Raw genomic sequence first — 27,755 nt, 5'->3', positions numbered from 1 at the left:
CCAGGTGGTGGTGTCTCCATGTGTCTGCTCCCCTTGTCCTTCTAAATAGGAGCGGTCGTGGGTTTAGAAGGTGCTGTCGAAGGAGCCTTGGTAAGCTTCTGCAGTGCATCTTGTAAATGGTACACACTGCTGCTACTGTGCATCGGTGGTGGATGGAGTGAATGTTTGTGGATGGGATGCCAAACAAGCAGGCTGCTTTGTCCTGGGTGGTGTCAAGTTTCTTGAACGTTGTGGGAGCTGCACTCATCCAGGAAAATGGAGAGTATCCAGACACACTCCTGACCTGTACTTTGTAGACGAAGAGGCTTTGGGAACTCAGGATGTGAGTTACTTGCTGCAGGATTCCCATTCTCTGACCTGCTCTTGTAGTCACTGTATTTATATGGCTAGTCCAGTTCAGTTTCTGGTCAATGGTGACCCCCAGGATGTTGGTAGGGGGGAATTCAGTGATGGTAATGCTATTGAATGTCATGGGGCAATGGTTAGATCAACCTCCAACAACTATAACCATCTTCCTTTGTGCTAGGTATGACTCCATCCAGCGGAGAGTTTTCTCCCTGATTCCCACTGACTCCAGTTATGCTAGGGCTCCTTGATGCCACTCAGTCAAATGCTGCCTTGATGTCAAGGGCAGTCACTCTCACCTCATCTCAGGATTTCAGCTCTTTTGTCCATGTTTGAACCAAGGCTGTAATGAGCTGAGTGGCCCTGGCGGAACCCAAACTGGGCATCAGTGAACAGGTTATTGCTGAGCAAGTGCCACTTGATAGCACTGTTGATCACCCGTCCCATGACTTTACAGATGATCAAGAGTAGACTGAAGGGATGGTAATTGGTCAGGTTGGATTTGTCCTGTTTTTTGTGTACAGAACATACCTGGGCAATTTTCCACATTGCCCGGTAGTTGCCAGTGTTGTAACTGTACTGGAACAGCTTGGCTAGAGGCACGGCAAGTTCTAGTGCACAAGTCTTCAGTACTATTGGCGGAATATTGTCAGGCCTTTGCAGTATCTAGTTCCTTCAGCAGTTTCTGGATATCACATTGAGTGAATAGAATTGGCCGAAGACTAGCATCAGTGACAAAAACAGAATTACCTGGAAAAACTCAGCAGGTCTGGCAGCATCGGCGGAGAAGAAAAGAGTGGGGGGGGGGGCGCGGAGAGAGAGAGAGCGTGAGAGAGAAGTGGAGGGGGTTGGTGTGGTTGTAGGGACAAACAAGCAGTGATAAAAGCAGATCATCAAAAGATGTCACCAACAACAATGCTAAGGAACGCAATTGGTGACATCTTTTGATGATCTGCTTTTATCACTGCTTGTTTGTCCCTACAACCACACCAACCCCCTCCACTTCTCTCTCTCCGCCCCCCACACACACCTTAAACCAGCTTATATTTCAACTCTTTCTTGGACTCGAACTCAAGTTCTGTCGAAGGGTCATGAGGACTCGAAACATCAACTCTTTTCTTCTCCGCCAATGCTGCCAGACCTGCTGAGTTTTTCCAGGTAATTCTGTTTTTGTTTTGGATTTCCAGCATCCGCAGTTTTTTTGTTTTTATCTACTAGCATCAGTGATACTGGTTACATCCGAAGGATGCCAAGATGGATCCACTTGGCATTTTTGGCTTAAAACTGTTGCGAATGCTTAAGCCTTATCTTTTGCTGGGCTTCTCCATCACTGAGATGGGGACATTTGTGGAGTAGCCTCCTTCAGAGAGTTGTTCAACTGTCCACCACCATTCACAACTGGATATGGCAGAACTGCAGAGCTTAGATCTGATCCATTGGTTGTGGAATCGCTCAGCTCTATCACTTGCTGCTTATGCTGTGTGGCAAGCAAGTAGCCCTGTGTTGTAGCTTCACCAGGTTGATAGCTCATTTTTAGGTATGCCTGGTGCTGCTCCTGGCATGCCCTCCTGCACATACTAAAGCAGCTCATTTCCAAATGCAGCAAGATTTGGACAATATCCAGGCTTGGGCTGACAAGTGGCAAGTAACATTTGTGACACACAAATGCCAGCCAATGACCATCTCCAACAAGAGAATCCAACCATCGCCCCTTGATGGTAAATGGCATTACCATCACTGAGTCCCTCACTATCAACATCCTGGGTGTTACCATTGACCAGAAGCTGAACTGAAATAGCCACTTAAATACTGTGGCTACAAGAGCAGGTCAGAGGCTAGGAATGCTGTGACGAGTAACTCACCTCCTGGCTCCGCAAAGCCTATGCACCATCTACAAGGCACAAGTTAGGAGTGTGATGGAATACACCCTACTTGCCTGAATGAGTGCAGCTCCCACAACACTCAATAAGCTCGATACTGTCCAGGACAAAGCAGCCCTCTTGATTGGCACAGCTTCCACAAACATTCACTCCCTCCACCACCGACGCACAGTAGCAGCAGTGTGTACCATCTACTAGATGCACTACAGAAATTCACCAAGGCTCATTTGACAGCACCTTCCAAACCCACTACCATCTAGAAGGACAAGGGCAGCAGATAGATGGGAACACCTGCAACTTCCCTTCCAAGCCACTCACCATCCTGACTTGGAAATATATTAGCGTTCCTTCACTGTCACTGAGTCAATATCCGGGAACTTCCTAACAGCACCGTGGGTATACCTACACCACATGGACTGCAGCGGTTTAAGAAGGTAGCTCACCACCACCTTCTCAAGGGCACTTAGGGGTGGGCAATAAATGCTGGCCCAGCCAAAGCCCACATCCTGCAAACAAATAAAAAACTCTTCATTGAACAAGGGTTGATGTTCTGGCTTGGTGGTAATCATAGAGAGGGGGGTATGCCAGGCCATGAGGTTACAGATTGTGGTTACAGATTCTGTTGCTGCTGATGGTCCACAGCGCCTCATGGATGCCCAGTCTTATCTGTTCAAAATCTATCCCATTTAACACAGTGGTAGTGCCACACAACATGTGAAGACGGGATAAAAACAAAAAAACTGCGGATGCTGGAAATCCAAAACAAAAACAAAAACAGAATTACCTGGAAAAACTCAGCAGGTCTGGCAGCATCGGCGGAGAAGAAAAGAATTGACGTTTCGAGTCCTCATGACCCTTCGACAGAACTGGAGTTCGAGTCCAAGAAAGAGTTGAAATATAAGCTGGTTTAAGGTGTGTGTGTGGGGGGCGGAGAGAGAGAGAGAGAGCACACATTGGCTAAAGGGGCAGATGGGTTTTACAACAATCGATTCATGGTCCTCTCTCTCTCTCTCTCCCCGCCCCCCACACACACACCTTAAACCAGCTTATATTTCAACTCTTTCTTGGACTCGAACTCAAGTTCTGTCGAAGGGTCATGAGGACTCGAAACGTCAACTCTTTTCTTCTCTGCCGATGCTGCCAGACCTGCTGAGTTTTTCCAGGTAATTCTGTTTTTGTTTTTGATGTGAAGACGGGACTTTGTCTCCAAGAGAACTGTTCTGTGGTCAGTCCTACCGACACGGTCATGGACAGATGCATTTGCGGCAGGCAGGCTGGTAGGTGAAGTATGTTTTTCCTCTTGTTGGTTCCCTCATCACCTACCACAGACCTAGTCTAGCAGTTGTGTCCTTTAGGACTCAGCCAACTTGGTCAGTACCGAGGCACTCTTACTGATGGACGTTGAAGTCTCCCATCCAGAGTACATTCTGCACCCTTGCCACCCTCAGTGCATCCTCCAAGGGATGTTCAATATGGAGGAGTATTGATTCATCAACTGAAGGAGGGTGGTACGTGGTAATCAGCAGGAGGTTTCCTTGCCCATGTTTGACTTGATGCCATGAGGCTTCATGGGGTTGGAGTCAATGTTGAGGACTCCCAGAACTCCTTGTATACCATTGTGCCATCACCTTTGCTGGGTCTGCCCTGCTGGTGGGAAAGGACATATCTAGGGGTGGTGATGGTGGTGGTGGTGTTTGGGACATTGTAAGGTATGATTCCGTGAGGATGACTATGTCAGGCTGTTGCTTGACTAGTCTGTGAGACAGCTCTCCCAGTTGTGGCACTAGCCCCCAGATGTTCATGAAGAGGACTTTACGGGCTCGACAGGGCTGGGTTTGCCGCTGTCGTTTCCAGTGCCTAGGTCGATGCTGGGTGGTCCATCCAGTTCCATTCCTTTTTATCGGCTTACTAGGCCACTTCAGAGGGTATTTAAGAGTCAACCACATTATTGCAGATCTGGAATCACACATTGGCTAAAGGGGCATTAGTGAACCAGATGGGTTTTACAACAATCGATTCATGGTCATCTTTAGATGTTTAATTACACAGATTTTTTATGGAGTTCAAATTCCACCATCTGCCATGGTGGGATTCAAACCCGGGTCCCTAGGACATTACTCTGGGTCTTTGAATCATGAGTCGAGTGACAATACCACTATGCCACCACATCAGTTCCTCAGGGTAGTGTCCTAGGCCCAACCATCTTCAGCTGCTTCATCAATTGACCTTCCTTGCATCATAAAGTCAGAAGTAGGGATGTTTGCTGACGACTGCACAATGTTCTGCACCATTCACAACTCCTCAGACACTGAAGCAGTCCATGCTGATATGCAGCAAGACCTGGACAAGATTCAGGCTTGGGCTGATAAGTGGCAAGTAATATTTGTGCCACACAAGTGCCAGGCAATGACCATCTCCAACAAGAGAGAATATAGCCATCTCCCCTTGACATTCAATGGCATTACCATCACCGAAACCCCCACTATCAACATCTTGGGGGCTACCATTGACCAAAGCTGAACTGGACTAGCCATATAAATACTGAGGCTACAAGAGCAGGTCAGAGGCTAGGAATCCTGCAGTGAGCAACTCATCTCCTGACTCCCCAAAGCCTTTCTACCATCTACAAGGCAGATGTCAGGAGTATGATGGAATATTCCCCATTTGTCTGGATGAGTGCAACTCCAACTACACCAGGAGCTCAACAGCATCCAGAACAAAGCAGCCCATTTGGATGGCACCCCACCCACCACTGACGCACAGCAGTAGCAGTGTGTACCATCTACAAGATACATTGCAACAACTCGCCAAGGCTTCTTCAACAGCATCTTCCAAATCCATGACCTCTACCATATTGAAGGACAAGGGCTGCAGGTGCATAGGAACACCACCACCAAAAACGCTCTCCAAGCCACGCACCAACCTGACTTGGAAATGTATCACTGTTCCTTCATTGCCACTGAATCAAATTCCTGCAAGTCCCTCCCTAACAATGCTGTGGGTGTACCTACACCATATGGACTGCAGCAGTTCAAGGTGGCAGCTCACCACTACCTTCTCAAGGGCAACTAGGGATGGGCAAAAAAATGCTGGACTAGCCAGTGACATCTACATTCGTGAGAGAATAATTAAGTAAAAATGTTGGGTGAGAGGATTAAGGGATAGGGAGTCACGGTGAATAAATGGAGTGGAAATATACAGCAACCATGATCTAACTGAATGCTGGAGCAGACAAGGGATTGATGGCCCATGTGTCTGTTCCTCTCGAGTGAAAGTAAAAGATCTAAAGCTGAGCTTATTGGTCAAGCAGGACAGCAAAACGGTGCACCTGTGGGTTCAATCACAGCAAGCAAGGAAGGTGGAGGCTAAAGAAGTAATTTCCTCTAGGAGCTAAATGAGATGGTTTTTACCAATAATTTTGGTGAATGAAGAACATTGTAACCCAAGCTTGTTCAGCAGGCCATTTTCTCGCTCACCAAAGGTTTCCATCTGGCCCGCCAACCAAGGTTCAAAATATACCTAAGTAGCAGTGACAGATTCTGTAAACAGCTGCTCCTCCAATGACAGGCTGTTTCTCTCCCGCATTTGGTGCTGATAAGCTCACTAGAAGCCTCTCAGCAGCAAATGCCAGAGAGAAAAATCAAGGAGCAGCGAGCAGCGTGACAATGAGTGACAGCGGTCAGCCAAAGTCCTGGCGCAGTAGCGGTGGTGAGTCTGGTTGGGTGGGAGGTGAAGAAGAGAGGCTACTGGGCGCAAGAAACTGCACGGGACCATCTGTCTGACAGCGATTACGGGGGGTGGGGGAGCGATTTGGGGAGAGAGGCTGCAAGGGAGTGTTTGTCTGCAGAGTGAGGAAGGGAGGCAGAAAGGACTGTGAGGGAGTGTTTGTTTGCAGAGGGGTTGGGGGATGAGGCAGTGAGAGTGATTGTTTGCAGAGGGGTGCAAGAGGCTGCGAGGGAATGTTTGTTAAGGTGGTGGAGGAGAAAGAGGCTGCGAGGGAATGTTTGTTTGCCAGAAAACGAATTGAAACTGATATGTAATTGCTCTGACAAATCCTGGATTATTCTGTCAATTTCCTATAAGCAACAAGCACTGAATTGAAATGCTGAGTTTCAGAACAGCAGGAAATTCGTAGATTTAATTTTCTTTATTTGTTTTGTTCTTTATTCTTTCTTGGGATGTGGGTGTCACTGGCAAAGCCAGCATTCATTGCCCTCGAACTGAATGGCTTGCTAGGCTACTGCAGAGGGCAGTTAATTGTCAGTGTCAATCATATTACTGTGGGTCTGGAGCCACATGTAGGCCAGACCAGGCAAGGATGGCAGATTTCCTTTCCTAAAAGGACCTTAATGAACCAGATGGAGTTTTTAACCTCAATTGATGATAGTTGTTATGGTCACCATTACTGAGTCCAGCTTTATATTCCAGACTTATTAACGGAGTTTAAATTCCACCAGCTGCCATGGTGGGATTTGAACCCATGTCCCCTGACCATTAGTCTGGGCCTCTGGATTACCACTCCAGTGATATTACCACAACATCTTCCCCCATTTGTTTTCAAATTGCTGCTGTGTTTCATTTTTGCTTGCGTCGGACTTGCGCCCAAGTTGCACCTTCCTTTGGGTTGGAAAACTCCACGGGGCTGCAGGGCTGTGAGCCTGGAGTTACCAGGTTGGAGCACTGACTCTCTGGGAGATTATTTGGGCCAATCCTGCTGTTTCCTAGCAGAAAGTGCTCATGAAGAAACGCCGACAGTCTGTCCTTCACTTTAATTCCCATTGAGAGCCACTGATAGTCAGTCTGGGCTATCAGATACAGGCCAACAGTCTTAAAAGCAACCTTACTGGCTCGCTGTAGTGAGCCAGTTCAAGGGCTGGACCTGTCAGCAGCGAGTAGGGTGTTAACACAAGATATGGCCATGTTAGGCCAGGATCTTCATTCTTTTAAAGCTTTTAAAATGGAATTAATGTACTAATGCAGTTGGATTCAAATCTAGTGTTAGATTGGTCCAGTCTTTACAGAACAGCAGAAGAGAAAGAGGAAAATAAAGAACTTGTAAAGAATAGCACCTTTCACCATCTCAGAATTAACTTGTACGAGTTCCATTCACCCATCACCCCCTGCACTCATTGGCCTACAATCGCTCCTGACCAACCAGTTCTTGGATTTAAAAATTCTCATCAAGCTAATAAGCTCATCTTCACATTTGAAGCTGGTTCATAAAAATGCACATTTTTTGTTATTTTGATCGATAGCAAGATAAATTTCTAATGCCTTATCTTTCCAAAATTTACTCACTGGCCCATTAAGTCAGGACAAAAAACTGAAATGTGGCCGCTCATGCAAAAAGATTGGGCATGCCTGTTTATAATTCGTGTACCAGGCAACTGAACAGCTTAGCAAAAACAATGGACATGGAGAATTAAGACTATGGGTCATTGGTACGTACGTAGAAGCTGGGCCCATGTTCGTGAATGATGTCACTGACAGACAGCATATAAATTAGGAATAGGAGGTAGCAGGTGAAGCTTTGAGGGAGATAGAAGGACTGAAATAAGGCAGTTAAGGGTGGAACCAAAATAAGTTGACTGCCACAGAGGAGCAGGATGGAGAACTCAATGTAATGTAAAAATCTATGCAGCGGCTGAGAAGGGAAAGTATGCTGTGGTCAGTCATGCAGGATACCATTCAGAGACAGCGGAATATGCTTGATTTGATCCCTGTATGCAGAGTTAACTAGGATTCGAGAAAGAAAACAAAAACACCTCGGGTTCTCGTTCATGAACAGTTTAGCACACTGATGGGATGTCCACATGTGTGGATATCCAAAAGGATAGGATAGTATTCAGCTCCAAAAACCCAACAACTTGCAGCACCAAATATTAAGGCTTAAACATGAAGGATCACCAATTAATGAGGTAGCAGAGGGCTGGTAACAGCAATAGAATCATAGCCCAGTGTACGTCACTAACTTTGACAGGAAGAGAAAATTATAAGCAAAGTGTTAGGAATTGAATTGTCTGTCCATCAATGGACTCTGTGGTCTTCTCCAGATGGAATTGATTTGTATTGTCCCTATATTATGACAGGAGGTTTCTCACTACGAATCTATTATGCTTGCATTGGGAGTATTGGATGTTCTCAGTCAGTTTTGTCACTCGAAGTACTGTTCTAGTGTCTACCTCTGATATGCCCACCTTAACAAGCATTCCCACAGAAAGGGGCAGTCCATCTGTGTCTGACTAACACAATGTTGTGACAAAACATTAACCAATAAACAAACAAACAATCTGCAAACCTTCTGCTATGCTGCCTTTGATGTTCTAGTTCACGTTCTGCCTAAACTATGAGAAACTGGCAATTATCTCAATCAACATGTTTCCTTAGAACTCAGTGGTACGACACAAAAGGCAGTTTCAAATGCTTTGGTCTCCAGTCACACTGTGTGGGGCTTGTGTCTGCCCACATAATGTTTTAAAGCTGCAACATCTTATAGTAAGATACTGTCTGGAATTACACTTAGTGTAACAGTAAGAAAAATATTTGGAAAGCGCTGAAAGACTCACGAGTATTTCAGGAAAAAAACTGATAGTTTGCATTCACTTTAGCAGCTCTTTCCATCATCTGCATCCTCCTTCCAAAACATTTTACAAAGAATTATTAGCCCAAAATTCCTGACCAAACACGTGGGAGGACAAGAGGCTGAGCTATATCAGGTGGTCGGGGGAGGTGGCAGAATTTGGTTTGTCACCCAGTTTCGCTAGGGCTCCATGACTTCTCTTCTATCAATAAACGAACAGTTGAAAGGCATTTCTTGCATCCACCTCTTCCTTCCTGACTTCACTGACAAGAGGCAGGACTGAAGGAAGAACATTCCCCGAAAGAAACCCTGCTACGTCCATGTTTCTGGTGGTCAGTTGATAGTATGCCCCCTTACACTTTTGCGACCAGGTGATCCTAACGCTGGTTTTCTGACAGGAAATTATTTGCCGCATGGGAGAAATGGCGGCATTTTCCTTTTTAAACTTCCACTCCTTGACCGGGACACACCCTCCCCTGGCTCCAATATTCTTGCTCTCCCTCAGGGTGGGGAGCACCATAAGTGCTGTGAATGCCAATTCCCTTTATGTTAATGACTCCATCCCTGGGATTTGGAACAAAATGCTGTAATTCAGGCAGCAGTGTGATGAATGCACCATTATCATCACCATCCTATTTCCCTCTTTTTTAACTCAATGACCTTACAACTACACTGCCATTATTAGTGCATGAATTCATTGTGTAGAGTGATTTGCAGTCGGATGCTCCCAATGGAGTGACATTTGCAGAGAGTACTGGAAAAAAGTTTAAGTGCACGTTCCATCCATTTAAATAGAGTCCCCAATTTCTCAGCTTATTCTCCTTGCAAGTACCTCTGGCATGTTGATATGAATTGCTTCCCTTGTTTTAACGGATGTTAAAACTGTTGGATTTGAGTGTTCATTTGCTAAAAATGTGCAATTTCAAGGCCAATCTATCTAGTTCAAGAAAGCTTTGGATTTACCTGACACATGCAAGATGCAAACGATAAGGGGCATGTGATGCAGTTTGATTTGCTGCTTTTCAGTGAGTGGTATGAAACACACAATATAAGCCACACCCTCAAAGAAACTTCAATTCACAAAATAGAACCAATTACAACCCTCAAAAAAAAACAAATGCGAGAAAACCTTTGAAGGTTATAACAATCTTTCATTTTGATCATTTACTTCTCCACCTTCTCCACCAGCACCTTGGGCAGAATTTTGCTCTTGGCGTATGACTCAGTGGGGGCAGCCGGGAAGCTGAGTACCGCCCGTGATCAGCACCACACCACAATTTCATGCTGGCAGGCCAATTAAGGCCCGCCCAGCGTAAAACGCGGGTGGCAGCGCTCAAGGGACATGTTTTGTCACATGAGCAGGGACATGTTTTTAATTCAAGTGTAAAATTTTTATTTGCTTTAGGAAACCTCATCCTGCCTGTGGATGAGGTTTCCTAAAAGGTGCAAAGGCCTCTTGGCCTTTTCGCCTGTCAGCCAAACGTAAGGTTGGACTGGCAGTGTAAATTTGAATTTAATTACCTTTTTAATGGCCTTACCAGGCCTTTTAATTGTTAATGGGCAGGCTGCTGACTCCAGCGCGCGGCCGCTGAACAGAATATCGCGGGATTGCACGATGATGTCGGGACGCTTGCCCAATGTCATCATGCGTCATTTTACACTCGGCCAGGTCAGGCGCACCACTACCTGTCGAGCTTAATATTCTGCCCGTTGCAACTATTTTAGGGACTCCTGCCCTAGGAGCTGTTGATTTCTTAACCTCCTTGCCGTATTTCCTCCGGGGACCATCAGTAGTCCTCCTAGATTTATACCAGCCTTCAGCATTTAGTTCCCTTCCTTATACATAGATCGGTGCAGGGACAGCACACTTTGGTTCCCAGCTGCACTGACATAATACAAGAAATAATTTTACACACACACATGAACCAACCTACTGGCAGAGGTAGTTAAATCGCTTCAATGATTAAATCATATATTCAAGAATAAACCTCTAAACTATTCTATATTGTTGCATTCAAAATGTTTTCACACTTACTGGGACTAATGCTTCGTCTGATGGGGGAAGGGCTACGGCTTCGGGAAGACTGTAAAACACGTGATAAAATGTCAGCTCAATCTTGCAGCTGCAAAACAGCTGCACACTCTTACTGCATAAAACAAGAAATGATTAATGAAAACACAAGGAACACAGTCACCCACACAATGCAGCTCAAAATTGAGCCAAATGACTTATTATAGTTCTTAGCAACACTCAATGGAGCTGCCTCAAGGATGCTAGGTGGACAACATTATCAAGTTAACCCAATATTGACTAATCCTATTATTTACACTGGGCATTATGGATAGGCCTGATGGCTAAAAGAGGTCTCCATACTTGATGTAATGTTGAAAAGCTGCATTACAGATTACTACAATCTGCAGCAGAATAATACAGCTAGGAGTGTTGTCTGGATCCATCATTTGACTGAAATGGTTATCTCAAGGATATCAGCGATACAAATTAAAGCCAGGTAAACTGTTGAATTGGCCATGGTCCAGGTAATCTGCATTAATGCTTATCCCCTGTGGATATTCTGCCCCCAAGGTGGAGTGCCGTGCCTCTTCAGCAACGATGGTACTGATTTTGAGAGGCTTTGCTGGGGTCACACAGCCAAGCAAGTGCAGGTCACAAAATTAGATGCATGGCACTTAGCAGCTAATGAGAATACCTTCATTTCAGAAATTGCTTTGGTGACTAGCACTAACATCAGTAAGGCTCCCTTGATCATTTTAAAGATCTCAATTAGATCACCTCTCAACTTTATAAGTTCAAGAGAATATTAAAATTATACACATTGTCCTGATAATTTAACCCTTTAAGCTCTGGTATAATTCTGGGGAATCTACATTGTACCTCTCCAAAGCCCATATATCCTTCCTATTGCCTTTGGCAGAAAGCGTGTACTTAATGTGGCCACTCAATGGGATATTGAAAAACCTATAGGTAATATGTGAAATTGTTCAGTTGTAATGATACTGATACATTGGCTGGGATTCTGTGGGGTCAACGCATGTCTGGTCCACCAGTTGGAGGATAGGCAGGTGGCAGTGGCCTGATGGAATCAAATGCTTTCAGGCACCTAAGTGGTCACCGTCAGGCCTTCCAAGTGTTTGAGGTCCTCAGCAGGGGAAATCCTGCTTGACAAGAACTGCCGGCCAGAGACTGGCAGCTCCTCATACTACCAGCACCAGCAGCTGGCAGCACTGCCCCTGCCCGAGGCCCATAATTATCCTGGGATCCCAGATCAAAGGTGACCGAAGGCAGGATGGGGATCAGGGAATGAAAGTTGCGGGGGAGGGGGCAAGGGCGAGGGATTTCTTTCAGTGGCCGCCCCACTATCTGATGCAAGGATTCTCGATTGGGTAGGGTGCCTACTAGCGGACCAGCCCGCTGCCACCCCGAGGTCTGCTGGCAAACTCAAATTGTGTTTGCTGGACAGCGTTCCTAGGAGGCCACCACTAAATTATGATGGGTTCAGGATAATGGGTGCCAAATGACTCATCACTAAGCTTAATACACATGCTGGCGGCAGCTGCCAATCATACGTCAGCTCCTTCCACCCTTCACCTTTATTGGGGTAGCTTTTGGTGCCACCGGGAGACTGACGTGTGGCTGGCCGCCATGTTTCCCACCGCAACGGGCTACATAAAACAAAAACTAATGGGCTGGATTTTAAAAACTGTGTAGAAAAAGCTGTAAGTTATCAACAAAACATTAATAGGTAATGCAATTCTAGCTCTCTTGGTATTTTTTAAACACAAAACAGTAAATTTATTGCATTCCAAAAGAAAATAATAGTTTCCAATTCTGGGTTTTTAAATTGCAATATCTTAAAGCTAACACATTAATGGTATGACACTGCATGTTGGTGCTCCAGCACATTGTGCTGACAATGATACTTTACATGGTTAATTCCTGATCCCAGTTGTGCTGGCATTTGAGGTACAGAGCAGAGATTAGGGGCTCAATTTCCGTGGAGGAGATGGGAAGATTGAGTCAGGAGGCATGGGGCACATGTATGAGGAGGCATTAAAAAGTTGTTGCCATTCTTTTTAAACTTACCTGTCAAACGGCTCCCAAATCCAAACTATGGTTCACGCTTCCTCCGAGGAGCCGTGAAACACAAATCCTAGAAAAGCTGGTCAGACTCCACTGGTAATAAGGTGCCTATTGCCTCAATTAAGCCGGACAGGTTGGGAGTGCAGGGTACGGGCTTACTACCCACACCCTTATCACACCCTAGCGAAAATTGATACAAGTGGAAATGGAGGCAGGAATTCCAGAGTTTGCTCCTGCTTGCCATTTTTAATTCTCACCCCACCTCCATTCAGATATGGATGGAGGCATGAAATCTGGGCCTAAGGTCTCTGCATACTGGGGAAGAGGATCCCAGTCCAATCCCTGTCCAAAGCAGTGGTACAATTCATCATCTACGCCCAGCAATAGCCAAAGTAAAATTAAAGAAAACAGATTTAAAATCACATACATATATTTGTATTAACCATGGCTGTAATGCTTTAGTTTAAAAGCGGTTAGTCTACTATCACTTTGTATTGTTAGAGTCACAGCAAGAGACATTTCAAAAGAACCTACCAGGCCACGGGTTGGACTGATAGAACGAGAACGAATGGGACTGGAACTTCTGCTTCGGCTTTTACTTGGCGACCACTGACTCAATAAAAAAGCAAAGATTACCAATAGAAATGAATTATTAAATCATGTGATCAAATGCTTGGTCAAAGAGATAGGTTTCAGTGAACATCTTAAAAGAAGAGAGGTAAAGGGGTGGAGAGGTTTGAGGAAGGAATTCCAGAGCTTAAGGCAGCGGATGGAATAACCAATGATGAAGCAATCAAAATCAGGGATATAAAGGAGGTTACAATTGGATAAGTGCAAAGATCTTGGTAGACTTGCTGGCTGGAGGATATTGGAGATGAGGAAAATGGCCTTGGAGGGATTTGAACACAAGAATGAGAATTACAGCCCATAATCGGCTATTCCTTTTTACCCACCAACATTTACCTACAGGATCCCCAACTCACCAGAGCTCCTCTTTTTGTGAATGCTTCTCCCTTAGCAATGACAGTGTCATTTTCTATCAGGGCTGGCCAGAGGTGATAGACCACCAGCGGAGCGGTGAAATCAGAATCATAGCTGCGGCGATACCTGAAGGGATCAAAAAAATATTTTTGTCCTTTAAAATTTTGCAAGCAGTCAGAACTGTGCAATAAAACAGAATCTTACAATAGATCTACATAATGAGCGCTTGTGAGGAAACTATATTCACGTGTAAATTCGATCTTGTTGTCATTCCGAATGCCTTGTGCTGAATGTTTCATTGCGATTCATTCTTGATCCAGTTATAGAACTATCGCCTCAGGTCAGGTGATGGTGCATTCAAACAAGCTGCAGTCCAGAAACTGGAATATGTAATCCAGGCTGGCACTCCAATGACATACTGAGCAAGTGCTGCACCGTTGGTAGCGCCGATTTCAAATGAGATTTTAAACTACCCTAGCACGATTGAAGAACAGCAGGGCAGCCCCAACCCCCCACTGGTGTCCTGCCTAGATTTATCCCCCAGCTATCACCAGTAAAACAGATCATCTGTTTGCAGACTTTGCTATGTGCAAATTGGGTGGTATATTTGCCCACATTACAGTAGTGACTACAGTTCAAAATTACTTCAATGGTTGTGAAGTATTTTGGGATGTCCTGAGGTCATGAAAGGGCAATTCTTTCTTTTGCTTCCTCACTATTTGGGGTGGTTAACAGCAATTTTAAGAAATGAACTTGCTCCTGTCCAGTTTCGTATAGCAGTATTTGATAAAAGGCTACTCAATCAGACCAGTTTCACATACAGTCAAATACTTTGCACTGTGTCCTACTTTTGTACAATTTTAATTTCACTTCCTTAAATATTTTACAATTTGTATCTATTTTTTTCCATTACACAAATACATAAAAGTGGTCATTTACCAACTGTGCCTTGCAAAAAAAATGCCAGCACATCAGAAAGTTACCTGTCAAATTCCATCATTTTTCACTCATTTCTGAGCAAATGAGTAATTTAAAGTAAAGGTGTTAATTACTTTGTTACAATACAAAACAGAGAAAGGTTGTGACTCAAAGTTTTGGTGCACCTCTTAACAAAACTTACTTTTATGCTAAAAAGATAATTACGAATTCTGGGAATCTGAAATGAAACTAGAAAATGACAGAAATGCAATGGCATGTTAATAACATCCAAAATAGAAAAGGGAAAGATTATATATTGGGGCCTAGAACTTTAACTTTCCTTTATCTTTCAGGTGTTGATCAATCCACTGTGAATTTCCAGCAGTTTGTTTTGAGTTTTGATTTTAAATTTGGCCTTGCTGTGGCAGAGCAGGAACAAAGTGATACCGAATTCTGTCTCTATCATTTTATTATGGTTGTTAGTTAATTCAACTCAGGAATGATGCTCATGTGGTCATTAACGAAAAGACTATGCCAGGAGATTTCTCAAGAGTTTTGCCTACTAGTGTTACTTTTTGCAAGAGCAGCAGAAACCCCTTTTCTGCATGTAAAGGCAAATAAAGAAATTCAGGTTCATAACACCCACATCTATTTAAACAACTGAACAGGCTCAAATGGCTAAGTCTGCCTATGGCATAAAGGGAACTGGTGACAAATTACAGATTTGGACAAGTGGCTGTTTAGTCTTGTATAAAGTGAAATATACTTCAAAACACTTGAGGACTTAGATCATGATGAACAAAAAGCTCATCTGTGCATCAGTGTAGCGGTTTTGTTACTGGACTCATAATCCTGAGAGCTAGTCCTAATTGAGCAGCTCCATGTGCTAAACAGCCTACTCCTGTTCCTATCCTCTGAAGCCAGGTCCATGGGATTATTTTTTCAAGGCTCCACAATGCTGTCAATTCTCTGCAAGAAGAGTTTCTCTCTACTTAGCCTACAAGAGAAAGCCTTCAGGTCAGCAGTCCACCAAATTCCAATACGAATTATAATTTGAGGCCTTAATTACCAGTATCAGGAAAGACTGCTGCAGGCTGGGATTCCCTTTCTAGGAAAGCAAAGGCTGAGAGGCGATCCCATAGACCTTGGAGAGTTCACAACCAGGCATACATGGAGGATAGTCCAACAGGGAATTGAGGAGAAACACAGGTCGTGTAATTCAATGAATACAATAATAAACTCAAATTTATGTAGCACTTCTAATGTTGTGCAACATCCCAAGACGATCTGCATTTATTATTTTTGCTGTGATTCGTGATGATAGAATATTTTTAAAAGTGAGGAGGTGGATTTAGATTTTAGAGACAGCAAATTTAGGGGGAAAGTAGCAATGTTACTGGACTAGTAATCCAGAGGCCCAACTGTCTGGAGACATGAGTTCAAATCGCATCATTAGGGAACTTAAATCCAATAAATGGAATAAGAGGCTAATCTCATTAATAATAATCATGAAACTACTAGACTGTTTATGAACCAGATAGGTTTTTACACAGGAAATCTGTTTCCAATATCACTTCTCTCCAGTATCATTGCAGACAAAGTAATAATTAGGTTGATGCATTGCTTTCCCCTTTTTAGAAGAAATAAAGGCCGAGAAACAATTGTTGGCAATATCAGTGGATAAATATTTACATTAATATGAAACTCCTCTGATTGCCATTTTTGGAAGAACACAAGAAATAGGAACAGGAGTGGACCATATGGCTCATCCAACCTGCTCTGCCTTTCAATATGATCATGGAAGGGTGTTAACACAAATGAAATAAATGGGTTAACACTTATGTTACAGTGGCCGATAGAGGAATGCCACACAAGTCCATTAAACCTCTGTCTGCTGATATCGCTGGTAGAGAAATACAATTGGGATGCGAAACAATGGTGAGTAACTAGGTTAGATACCACTGATTGACCTATAGCTCAACACATTTAAAGAATTCCCATTGAATGTCACAGCACCGATTGCTTTATAGAACATAAATATAAAAAGCCAAAAATAAAGTTTTAAAGACAGGTTGTTACTATCAGCAAGTTACTGGAATAAATTCCAACTACACCAATACACTAAATATGTACTATGAAAATGTCAAAGTGTCTCAAAACTATCTAGAAGCTTTCTTGTGGTGTCATTGTGGTTAAAATTATGTTAACTCCTCCAGGCTCTCCCCCTCCCAAAATGGGGACAATCCCCCTTCAATTAGGCATCATTCATGATTTATGGATATAAACATAGAATATAAGAGCAGGAGTAGGTTATTTGGCCCTCCATGCCTGCTCCGCCATTCAATATAATCATGGGATGATCCTCTATCTCAACACTGTACACCTGCACACTTCCCATCCCCCTTGATGCCTATAAAACATAGAAAATGTTGACATTCATGGACTTCCTGCAAATATAACATCTCTGGTATAATATGCTAGGTTTGCTCAAAAGACTTGCATTTATATAGTGCCTTACACAGCCTCAGAATATCACAGCCAATGAGGTCCTTTTGAAGAGTAGCCACCACTGTGTATAGGGAAACGCAGTAGCAACTTTGAACAATGCTGGGTTGCTTAGCACTCGCTTTTCCCAGATGTGTAGGAGGAGGCAATTTTCTCACCACAAACACTATGGGTTAGTTCATTGTGATAAAATGGAGGGCACTCTCACTTTTTCTCATTGAAAAGTTCACCATCTGTTGTGAAGGCAACGTCAAGCGGGGGCTCCAGCGTCTGCATGGCAAAGGCTACACGGCACACATCACGGATAAAACTGCTGATCATTATAAAGTCAACCTCAGATGGGAAGGAAATCTTAGGATTGACACTCATGTTGCGGATCACATCCTGTTGAAACACAAGTTTTTTTAAAAAAAAAAAACAGGCCATCCTATAGTTAAACATGTCTCATCCAGTATTATATCCCACAAAAATACTGGTGAATTAAAGTGAGACTTTCAGCTATAACATCACAGTTGTATCAGCTGACTTTAAGCTAGTTGAGGTCAGTGGCTGCCCTGCAAGTTTAGAAAAATTCACCAAACAAGTTAGAGATTCAGAACATAAGCCTGAATCTTCTGGTCGGCATGCAGGGGGGCGTGTGTCCCAACGTCACCGTGCGTCATTCCGATCTTCAGTTTGGTAGGCACACACCGGAATCGGCTGTGTGCCCGCTGAACAGTCAAAGGCCTGTTAAGGCCAATAATCACCCAATTAAACTGATTGTCTGGGCTGCCCGTCCAACCTTAAGGCTTTCATTGGGAATCGATATGGAACTCACTGCCTGAAAGGTGGTAAGGACAGAAACACTCAACGCATTTAGAAAAAACACTTGGATATTCACTGGAGTGGTATAACCTACAGGGCTATGGACCAAGAGCTGGAAGGTGGGATTAGGCTGGATAGCTCTCCTACTGCAACAGATAAGTGTCCTCGACCCAGACTATTCAGCCTTCTTTGTATTGTGGGTACAATAGATGCAGCTTTAGTGGAATGGGTGCCTACTAACAGCAGTCTACGAAGTCAACAGAAAAGAAAATCAGTGTGGTATAAAACCGACCGCTAAAGCACTGTCATCTATTTGGCACTACTGCCCAAGATAATTTCACCCCGCCCTGTTTATTTATAAAGGAACTCAAGTCTGCTGCCTTACTAAAAGAAGAATCCTCTTGGTAAGGGGAAACACAACAAAGGACAGATATCAGTCCAAATTAAAATCAGAAAAAAGACAAGCTCATCATGACTAAATAAACAGGCAGTAAAGATTTCTTTTCATTCCTCTTCTCTTTTGTGTGGATCAATCGGTAAACAAAAAAATTCTGCTTCAAGACATTAATTAAAATGTATGAATGCTAAATACTGGCCATGTAAGCAAATCAGGTTAGTATTTGGTTTTGTTTAATGTGTTCCAGCTGCAAGTTTTTCTCTTGAAAAATCGAGCTGCATCATTACTAATGTATATGGACCATGATCTGAAAAGGGCTGAGGGTCGATTAAGTTTGTTGTTTGTTTTCAGCGAATTGTAAGTTACAGACATGGGTCTGGGTACTCAAGGGTATCACTGTACAGATATTTTCAGCTTTTGCAAATTTCCAAAAATAAATGCTAGGATATAAGTTACCATTACTGATGTTGCTATATGAGTGCATAACCTTTCAAATTCCTCCACTATTTGATGGAAGCATTAATTAACACCTCTGTTAAAATACAGGAGGAAAGCATTAGTTATTCTGATCCTACCTTATGTTCAATAATCACTTCTATTTTCTTAAGCTGATATTTATGAGACCAACATAGCAAGCTTAAGAGAATTTTTCTTAAATATTTAGGGCAAAATTTTTAGTTCGGTGGGCAGGTGCACGCTGGACCCGACCGAGTGTGAAATGATGCGCGTTGACATCAGCCAAGCATGCCAAATTCAAGACGTAGTCGTACGATAGTTCAGTCGGCGGGCACGTGTCAGAGCCAGCAGCATGCCCACCGACAATTAAAAGGGCTATTAAGGCCATTAAGTAACCAATTGTCCTGAATTTTTCACTGCCAGTCCAACCTAACGGTTGACGGGTAGGCGAAAAGGCCAAGCGGCCTTTGCATTTTTTTGGAAATCTCATCCATGGGCGGGATGAGATTTCCAAAAGAAATACAAATAAAAACTTCATTTTGTAATTAAAAACATGTCCTTGCTCATGTGACAGAGTCACATGATGGACATGTTTCACTAATTTTTCTGCTCTTTATCTTTTTTTAATTCTTCATCTACCCAAGGTAGCTCCGTGCCTCAGGGAGATTATTCTACGCTCTCTCACATGCACGTGTGAAGTCTGCGCTAGGCCTGCTCGCACTCCCTCCGCCCTGCACAGGCAGCGCTCAATGCTGCCACTTGCAAATCACGCTGGACGTCACAGACTGCTGCCGATCATGGGCAGTGGTCGGCTTCCTGACCCCGCCCTCCCACCACCGATCCCGCACATCAAGAGCAAAATTCTGCCCTTAGTGTTTCTAAGGACATAAATAATAAATATTTTAATATATGTTAAACGAAAACTGAAACTGAAAGATTCAAAACTATTCCAACTCTTTTCGATTTCCAGTATAAGTAAGTGGGTCAAAAACAGAAAATGTGGAAAAACTCACACTCAGCAGGTCTAGCAGCGTTGTGGAGAAAGAAACAGAGTTAATGTTTCGAATCCATATGACCCTTCTTCAGAGCTTCCTGTAAGGACTCCATCCCATTCTCTCAGTTCCTTCGCCTCTGTTGCTTCTGTTCCGATGATGCCACTTCTGACAGGTCTTCCTTCTTCCTTAACCGAGGTTCCCCATTGTGGTTGACAGGGCCCTCAACCATGTCCGACCCATCTCCCACGCCTCTGCTCTCACACCTGCCCCTCCCTCCCAGAACCATTTTAGGGTCCCCCTTGTCCTCACTTTTCACCCCACTAACTCCTGCATTCAAAGGATCATACTCCGCCATATCTGCCAACTCCAACATGATGACACCACAAAATGCATCTTCCCCTCGCACCCCCCGCCACCCCCTTGGCATTCCATATGGGCTGTTCCCTCCGGGACACCCTGGTCCACTTCTCCAGCACCTCCAACACCTCATCCCCTTTCCATGGTACCTTCCCTGCCCCTTTAACTTCTCCCTCCTCACCTTCCAAGCGCTCAAACACTCCTTTAAGATGCACCTCCTTCAATTTGGTCTACTGCATTCACTGCTCCCAATGTGGTCTCCTCTACATTGGGGAGGAGACCAAACGCAGACTGGGTGGCTGCTTTGTGGTACACCTTCGGTCTGTCCGCAAGCATGACCCAGACCTTCCTGTTGCTTGCCGTTTTAACGCACCATCCTGCTCACATGCCCACATGTCCGTCCTTGGCCTGCTGCAATGTTCCAGTGAAACTCAACTCAAACTGGAGGAACAGCACCTCATCTTTCGATTAGGCACTTTATAGCCTTCCGGACTGAATATTGAGTTCAACAACTTCAGACCACGAACTCTCTCCTACATCCTCAACCCTTTTTTATCCATTCATTTTTATTTTTATCCCATTATTTTCATTCATTTATTCATTGTTTTATCCCCTTTTTTATCCCATCTATTCCATTTTCTATCTTTTTCCCCACCACTGCCCCCTCCCGTAAAAGGGCCAACTTGTTCCATGTTGTTCTTTCACACAATGCTTACCCTTGTTCTGCCATTATCACATTTTGCTTTCTTACCTTTACGCCGCTATCAGCATCTTTGTTAGCACTAACCACTACCATTAACACTCCCTTTGTCCTTTAGTTCATGACGTCTTTGTCAATCTCTCCTTCGTGCCCACCTATCGTTGACCTTCTATCCAGCTTCATCTGCTCCACCCCCCTTAATCAGTATAAATTTCATCACATTTCCACTTCCCTTTTGCCCTGAAGGGTCATACGGACTCGAAACATTAACTCTGGCCAGGATTTTCCCCTCAGCAATTTGGGGGCGGGGCCCGCTCGCTGAGGGGAAAATGATGCGGGATGACATCGGGAGGAACCCCCAACGTCATCCCGCCCCAGTTAGATTTTTAGGAAGGTGGGCAGACAGCGAAACCAGCTGTCCACCCACTGACCTGTCAATGGCCAACTGAGACCATTGACAGGTTAATTAAAGTAATTAAAGACCTGCCCGGCCAAGCTTAAGGCTGGCGGGCAGGCCAGGAGCCCCAGAGGGCTCCAGATTATTCATGAAACTTCATCCACTGGCGGGATGAAGTTTCATGTCCGTTTTGTAAAAAATTCTTTATTAACATGTCCCATCTCGTGTGACATTGTCACGAGGGGGACACATTAATAATTTTTTAATGTTTCTATTTTTAAAGTTTTTTCCACTGTCAGCAATCTCCCTGAGACAGGACTTTGCCTCAGGGAGAAGTGCGCTCTTTCGCGCGCATAGCGCTTCCCGTCAGGGATGTCGCTGGGTGGGCCTTAATTGGCCCACCCACTTAAAATGGCAGTGGGCCCCATTCTAGTGGCAGGGGTCAGCTGTCCGCCCGCCGCCGAGCCGGTGGGGCCCGCACACCATCCGAGGCAAGATTCTGCCCTCTGTTTCTCTCTCCACAGATGCTGCCAGACCTGCTGAGATTTTCCAGTATTTTCTGTTCTTGCTTCAGCTTTCCAGCATCCGCAGTAATTTGCTTTTATATAAGTAAGTGAATAGCATGGATAATTCAATTTAACTGGATTATTTTAATACGTGACAGCCTTCTGTGTCATAACACGATGGGTTGCACCATGGGGGTGGACATGAGGCCGGTAGCCTAGTGGTTATGCTACTGGACTAGAAAATCAAGACATTGCAAGTTCAAATCCCACAGGTTGTAAACCTAAAATTATCTTAAACAGTAAAAGGCGTACACATAATAAATTGAATCAATTATACAAACAAGGGTCTACAGCGCAATTGACACATTTTCCCAATGTACTTTCATTCATACATACATTAATGCTGGACTGGACATCATAGAGATCCAGGTTGCGAATGATATAATCCATCACAGTTTCATCCAAAGACTCTGGCCCAAGGTAAGAGGGAGAAAGTGTTTTCCTTACACGCAGTTTGAATTGTCGGAAAGCCATTTTGGCTGCTTGGAATGCCTCCTACGTTCAATGGGGAAAACAATCAGGTTAGAAACAAGAATTACCCTGTACCTTTTGATGTTTTATAAGCTTGTCCATTTTTGGGATATTTGCCTTAATGGATTTTCATTACACATCACTAAATTAAGCTCACAGTCCATTCTGGTCTGTTTGCCACTTAAGTTGCATTTCTTCTGGGGATGATAGCACACAAGAAAAATAGTCTGTGTTTCATTTAAGGAGTGAAAACAATCTTTATAGCATGGCCCAAAATAACTTAAATAGTTGGAGAAGGAAGTTTTTCTGCTTATTCACTCTATGCTCAGTAGGAAAGTGTTTTACTGTGTACATGGTGTGGTACTGAATAACAGAGACCAAGTCAGTCAAGGATTTAATTCCTGGTTTGTACCAAGTTAACTAATCTCAACTGGTTGGGTACTAAAGGCATGATAAATAGTCTCGCTATCCCTCGGCCAGGATTCCAGCTCCTGACTGTTATCCACTGTTGGAAATGTGTGTGTTGGTAGCGGCATAGAAAAGAGTATTGAGCTTGGCTGTCACGACTTGCACAGAGTGCACTCCATGGACACTCATGCCTAGACTTACACAGGGAGAATGGTTACTGGGATGAAGCAGTGGAAAGCTAACACCACCCACAAAGCCATATATAGAGTTGCCACTACCAGTGGACGAAAACCTTTCAGCTCATTATATTGGTTCCAAAACTTGAACATTTACCTCCGGGTTACGGGACGCCAGCTCCCGCCAGGCCTCCCGACGCCAGCTCCCGCCAGGCCTCCGGACGCCAGCTCCCGCCAGGCCTCCGGACGCCAGCTCCCGCCAGGCCTCCGGACGCCAGCTCCTGCCAGGCCTCCGGACGCCAGCTCCCGCCAGGCCTCCGGACGCCAGCTCCCGCCAGGCCTCCGGACGCCAGCTCCCGCCAGGCCTCCGGACTTCTGCACAAGTGCCGGTCGGGAACTGGCCGCGCATGCGCAGAGTCTTTTTCTGTTTCCATGTCTCCTGCATATGCGTCGGCTGGGGGACGGCCATTGATTCATAGTTAGTGGTTTTTCTCGTCTTCAGGCCGGGAACCAGCCCTGTGCATGTGCACAGAAGGAAAGGAAGAAAAATTGTGAAATGGCACAAAAAGCAAGTCAGGTGACCTGGAACTGAAGTGTCATTTGAGAGGCGGTGTCTCAGGAAGTAGGACTCAGGAAAGGGGCAGAGAGGAGGTCCCAAACCAAGAAAGAGGTCCCAAACGAGGGAGTGGGGCAGAAAGAAGTCCCAGAAGACAGTCCCAGATAAGGGACAAGGGCAGAGATCAGAAACAAATCCTGTTAAGTAAAGTTGAGAGAAAGGAGCAGAGGAAAAGGCTCCAGGTTAAAGAAAGAGCTGTGAGGAGCCGGCTTGAAGTGTAGTGGGCTTGAGAGAAGTCCTGGAGATCTGAGGGAGTAGCCAACCAAAGGTTGGTGACACCATTCTGTAGGCTATAAGGGCAAAGGTACCCTTTTGGAGCTATGGTGTTCTGCTTGGCACATCCAGACATCTGAAAACATGCTTGGAAGATGAAGCTCGAGTGTGCTCGGAGATCCGGGGGTAAGGAATCTCGGGAGGGGAGATTGAAACCCTGGAGCTTGATTCTTGTTGAAGCTGTCCGAGTGGGAGTGACGTTTGGAGAAAATTCCAAGGTGAGTTCTTCGAACCTGGAGATTGAACCCTCATGAGAAAGATAGAGTTCAGTGAGACTGGTTGGCTCATGGTGTGACAAGCAATAGGGTGGGTTGTTGAGAGATCCATAGAGTTTGCTTTGGTCGCATCTGTCATTTAATTTGGAATGCAGTGCGTCTGACCACATGTACTGCATACTTACCCTGAATATTAGAATATAACATAAATGTGGTAAATTGTTTTATCTTTCCTGATTTGTATGCGTCTTTAAAGAAATAGTGAAGGAATTGTGAATATTTGAATCACATTCTAGTGTTTGTATTAAGATTTTTCCAACCTTTTTTGTCTGGTGTAATATAGTTCATTTTACTTGTTTAATAAATGTTTTATTTTGTGTATTAAAAGCTCATCAGCAGACTCCTGTGAATTCGTTCAGTAACTTACCTCCATGGCTTCGAAAAAAAATAAAAGTTAGGATCTATCAAGCCAGGTTTTACTCTTGGATCTGACTTGTTCAGCAGTAACATCAGCTGTGTCATACCAATATAAGTACAGCTCTATAGCTGTTTGCCCTTTTATTGAAAGGCTATGAACAATTGTGTGTTAAAAAGACATTCCTCAGCAACCATAACACCTTGACAAGTAGGAGACCCAAATTAACCAATTCCATTAGGAGATACAATATTATTTCCTCTGTCCCCTGAACCCATCCATCATTATTTTTGAGATGACATCCCAGAACTAATGGATGTGCACAATTGTTCTGAAAGCATTAGGAGGCAAATAGTAATGCTGGGTCACTGCTCAGTTTGAACATTTTCTAGGACATACCCAGCATGGAAACTGCCTGAAAAACATGTTAGCATGGTATGGAAATGGTACAGGAAGAACAACATCCCTTCCCACTAGGGATTCTGCCATATATATCTGTGCCAGTTAGGAGCTGCAAAGACAGTGCTGCTTCTTATCTGGAAAAGGACATCAGTAACCTTCAGCAATTTTTACTTGCCTCAAGCAAGTACTTTTTTCCCCCATTCTTTAATGCAGCAGGGCTGCGAATGCAGTGGAAATTTGGCTTGGCTGCAACTTCTGTCAGCAGAAAGCAGGTCAAAATGGTCATCCACAGACCAGTGGCAGTGCACGTGACCTGTCTCTTAATTTAGAGCAAACACCAATTCCCAGCCAGTCATCCACCCAACACTCCCCCAATGTATTAACCTGGAAATATGACCAGGTTCATCCAGAATTTAAGTCAGGAGTTTGCAAACAGTACACAACCCAATTTATGGTTGAGTAAAAAAATTTGAGGCTCCTCAGCTATAATATTTCACAGTATTCCATCTGCCATCGTCCCCCACCCCCCATCAACTTTTTTATGACCCTTGGAAAGAATAAAAATTCTCTATTTATTTTGGTTTATACGATTGGGTTGTCATGCATCTTCTATCTTATCCTAGTTAACATGTACTTTGCATATCAACTATTTTTATAGTTACAAAGATTCAAACGGTGGCTTGGATTGTAAACTAGTGGAAAACTGTACATTTGGCACAGATCAAAAAGTAAGAGCTTTCCTGTTGCAATGCAAAACAGACATATTTCCTGTGCTGTTGTCAGTTTTGGATAGAATCCTTTCTTGAGGAAAAATAACTTTTCTGTTGCACAATTACAAATCTGTTCTTTCATTAGAGCAGCACTTTCCTTTCTGCACCATCCCCTTATCTTTACTTTAAACAATGAACAATGAGCTACTCCTGCCTCTCACTAACCTACTAGCTCAGGTCCTAGGCTCCAAACTTAAGCACCACACTAGTTCCCTAAAGGCGCAGAGGTGAAAATAAACATTACCCACACTTCAAAAAACCAGCGCTGGATGCAGAGAACCTGTTGTCTACACTGCCATCCAGTGCTAGAAAGTGCCACTGCACTAAGTATTATAACATGACCTGAAAGAGGCCATGTCACGCTACACAGTTGTTGGAAAAGATTTTTTCTTCAGCTTATAGACAATGAAGTAGTTACTTGCATCACAAAACCATCATTATAGCATGTGCATGTGATGTATAGTGTCATGAATATCTAAAAGATGACACTGGGCCTTCCCAATCCCAAACTGCCAAAAAATATAAAATTACACAGGAGTTATGACACAGAAGCATTAAATTCATTCCAACTTGCCTATGCTGATTTTTTATCCCCCACGCAAGCACTCGTCCTAATCCAATGTGCCCAAATCCCATTATTCCCCTTTCCTCCAAACACCTATTTATTCTAGTTTTAAAACTTGTTATGTTCTTGGCTTCAAACCGCTAAATCCAGTAGTGCATTCTACAGCCTCACAAACCATGTAAACATTTCTCCTGCTATCTGTCCCAAATATCTTTTATTATATCTGTCCTCTAGTTGTAGATTCAATGGAAACAGTCTTTTTCTGCCTAATTTGTACAAAATCAGTACCGCATTTTCAAGTCTTTCCTCATATTTCTGACAACACAGAAATTCAGCAGGTCTGTCAGCGCCTGTGATAGAGATACAGAGCTAACAATGCAGATCAATGACCTTTTGTCAGAGCACGTTATTTTATGACTTTGGTGAAGGCTGTTTCAGTGCTGTGGCAGGGATAGCAACCCGATTACAGGTTCATTCATGTAATTGCTGGAAAGATGGGCACAGGTTTGGGTGGTAAACCACACATTTAAGAACTTCAGAGAGGAAAGGTAATGAAATCAAGTAGATGAGTTAAATGCAGGCATTTGACAGGTGCCATCTCAAAGGTTACTACACAAAATAAGAGCTCATGGTGTAGGGAGTAATATATTAACATGGATAGAGGATTGGTTAGCTAACAGGAAATGGATTTTAGTGATAAATTTTCCAGGTATTTTTATTTTTGTTTTGGATTCCCAGCATCCACAGTTTTTTGCTTTTATCTTAGTGCTTAATTGACTGCCACTTCTCTTCAAGGAATGCCTACCTTGAAGAAGTATTGCTCTTCTCTCCAACAGGATTTCCGTCTCTGCAGTTGCTGCTAGACCTGCTGAGTTTTTCCAGGTATTTTTATTTTTGGTTTGGATTCCCAGCATCCGCAGTTTTTTGCTTTTGTCTTAGTGATAAATGGGTCAGTTTTGGGTTAGCAAGATGTGACATGTGGAGCGCCACAGATCAATGCTGTGGCCTCAACAGTTTACAACTTATATCAATGATTTGGATGAAGGGACTGAATGTATAGCTGCTAAATTTGCTAATGACACAAAGGTAGGCAGGAAAGTAAGCTGTGAAGAGGACATAAGGAATCTGCAAAGGGATATTGATAGCTTAAGTGATTGGGTGAAAATTTGATAAATGGACTGTGTGAAAATGTGAACTTGTTCACTTTGGCAGGAAGAATAGAAAAGCAGCATATTATCTAAACGGAGAGAGATTGCAGAGATAAGGTACAGCAAGTGATTAGGAAGGCAAATGGAATGCTTTGTTTATTGTAAGGGGAATGGAATATAAAAAGTAGGGATGTTTTGCTACAGTTGCACAGGGCATTGGTGAGACCACATCTAAAGTGCTGTGTACAGCTTTGGTCTCCTTATTTAATAATGGAGATAACTACATTAGGAGCAGTTCAGAGAGTTTACTCGATTG

The 27,755-nt window shown here is 43.8% G+C and overlaps 1 protein-coding gene across 1 annotated transcript in view; it reads right to left on the bottom strand.

The window, feature by feature from the left end:
• Nucleotides 1–27,755, bottom strand: part of spata18 (spermatogenesis associated 18) — a 122,814-nt gene that overhangs the window by 28,100 nt on the left and 66,959 nt on the right. The window contains exons 8-13 of the mRNA XM_041183070.1: nucleotides 22,317–22,475; nucleotides 17,517–17,692; nucleotides 13,888–14,011; nucleotides 13,439–13,513; nucleotides 13,082–13,084; nucleotides 10,841–10,889 (exon numbers count right to left, since the gene is read on the bottom strand). Of these exons, the coding sequence (XP_041039004.1) occupies nucleotides 10,841–10,889; nucleotides 13,082–13,084; nucleotides 13,439–13,513; nucleotides 13,888–14,011; nucleotides 17,517–17,692; nucleotides 22,317–22,475 (586 nt within the window). The remainder of the gene's footprint in view (nucleotides 1–10,840; nucleotides 10,890–13,081; nucleotides 13,085–13,438; nucleotides 13,514–13,887; nucleotides 14,012–17,516; nucleotides 17,693–22,316; nucleotides 22,476–27,755) is intronic.

The sequence above is a fragment of the Carcharodon carcharias genome, chromosome 1 (assembly GCF_017639515.1).
Source record: "Carcharodon carcharias isolate sCarCar2 chromosome 1, sCarCar2.pri, whole genome shotgun sequence".
Lineage (NCBI taxonomy): Eukaryota > Metazoa > Chordata > Chondrichthyes > Lamniformes > Lamnidae > Carcharodon > Carcharodon carcharias.
This window is presented reverse-complemented; position numbering and strand designations above follow the sequence as displayed.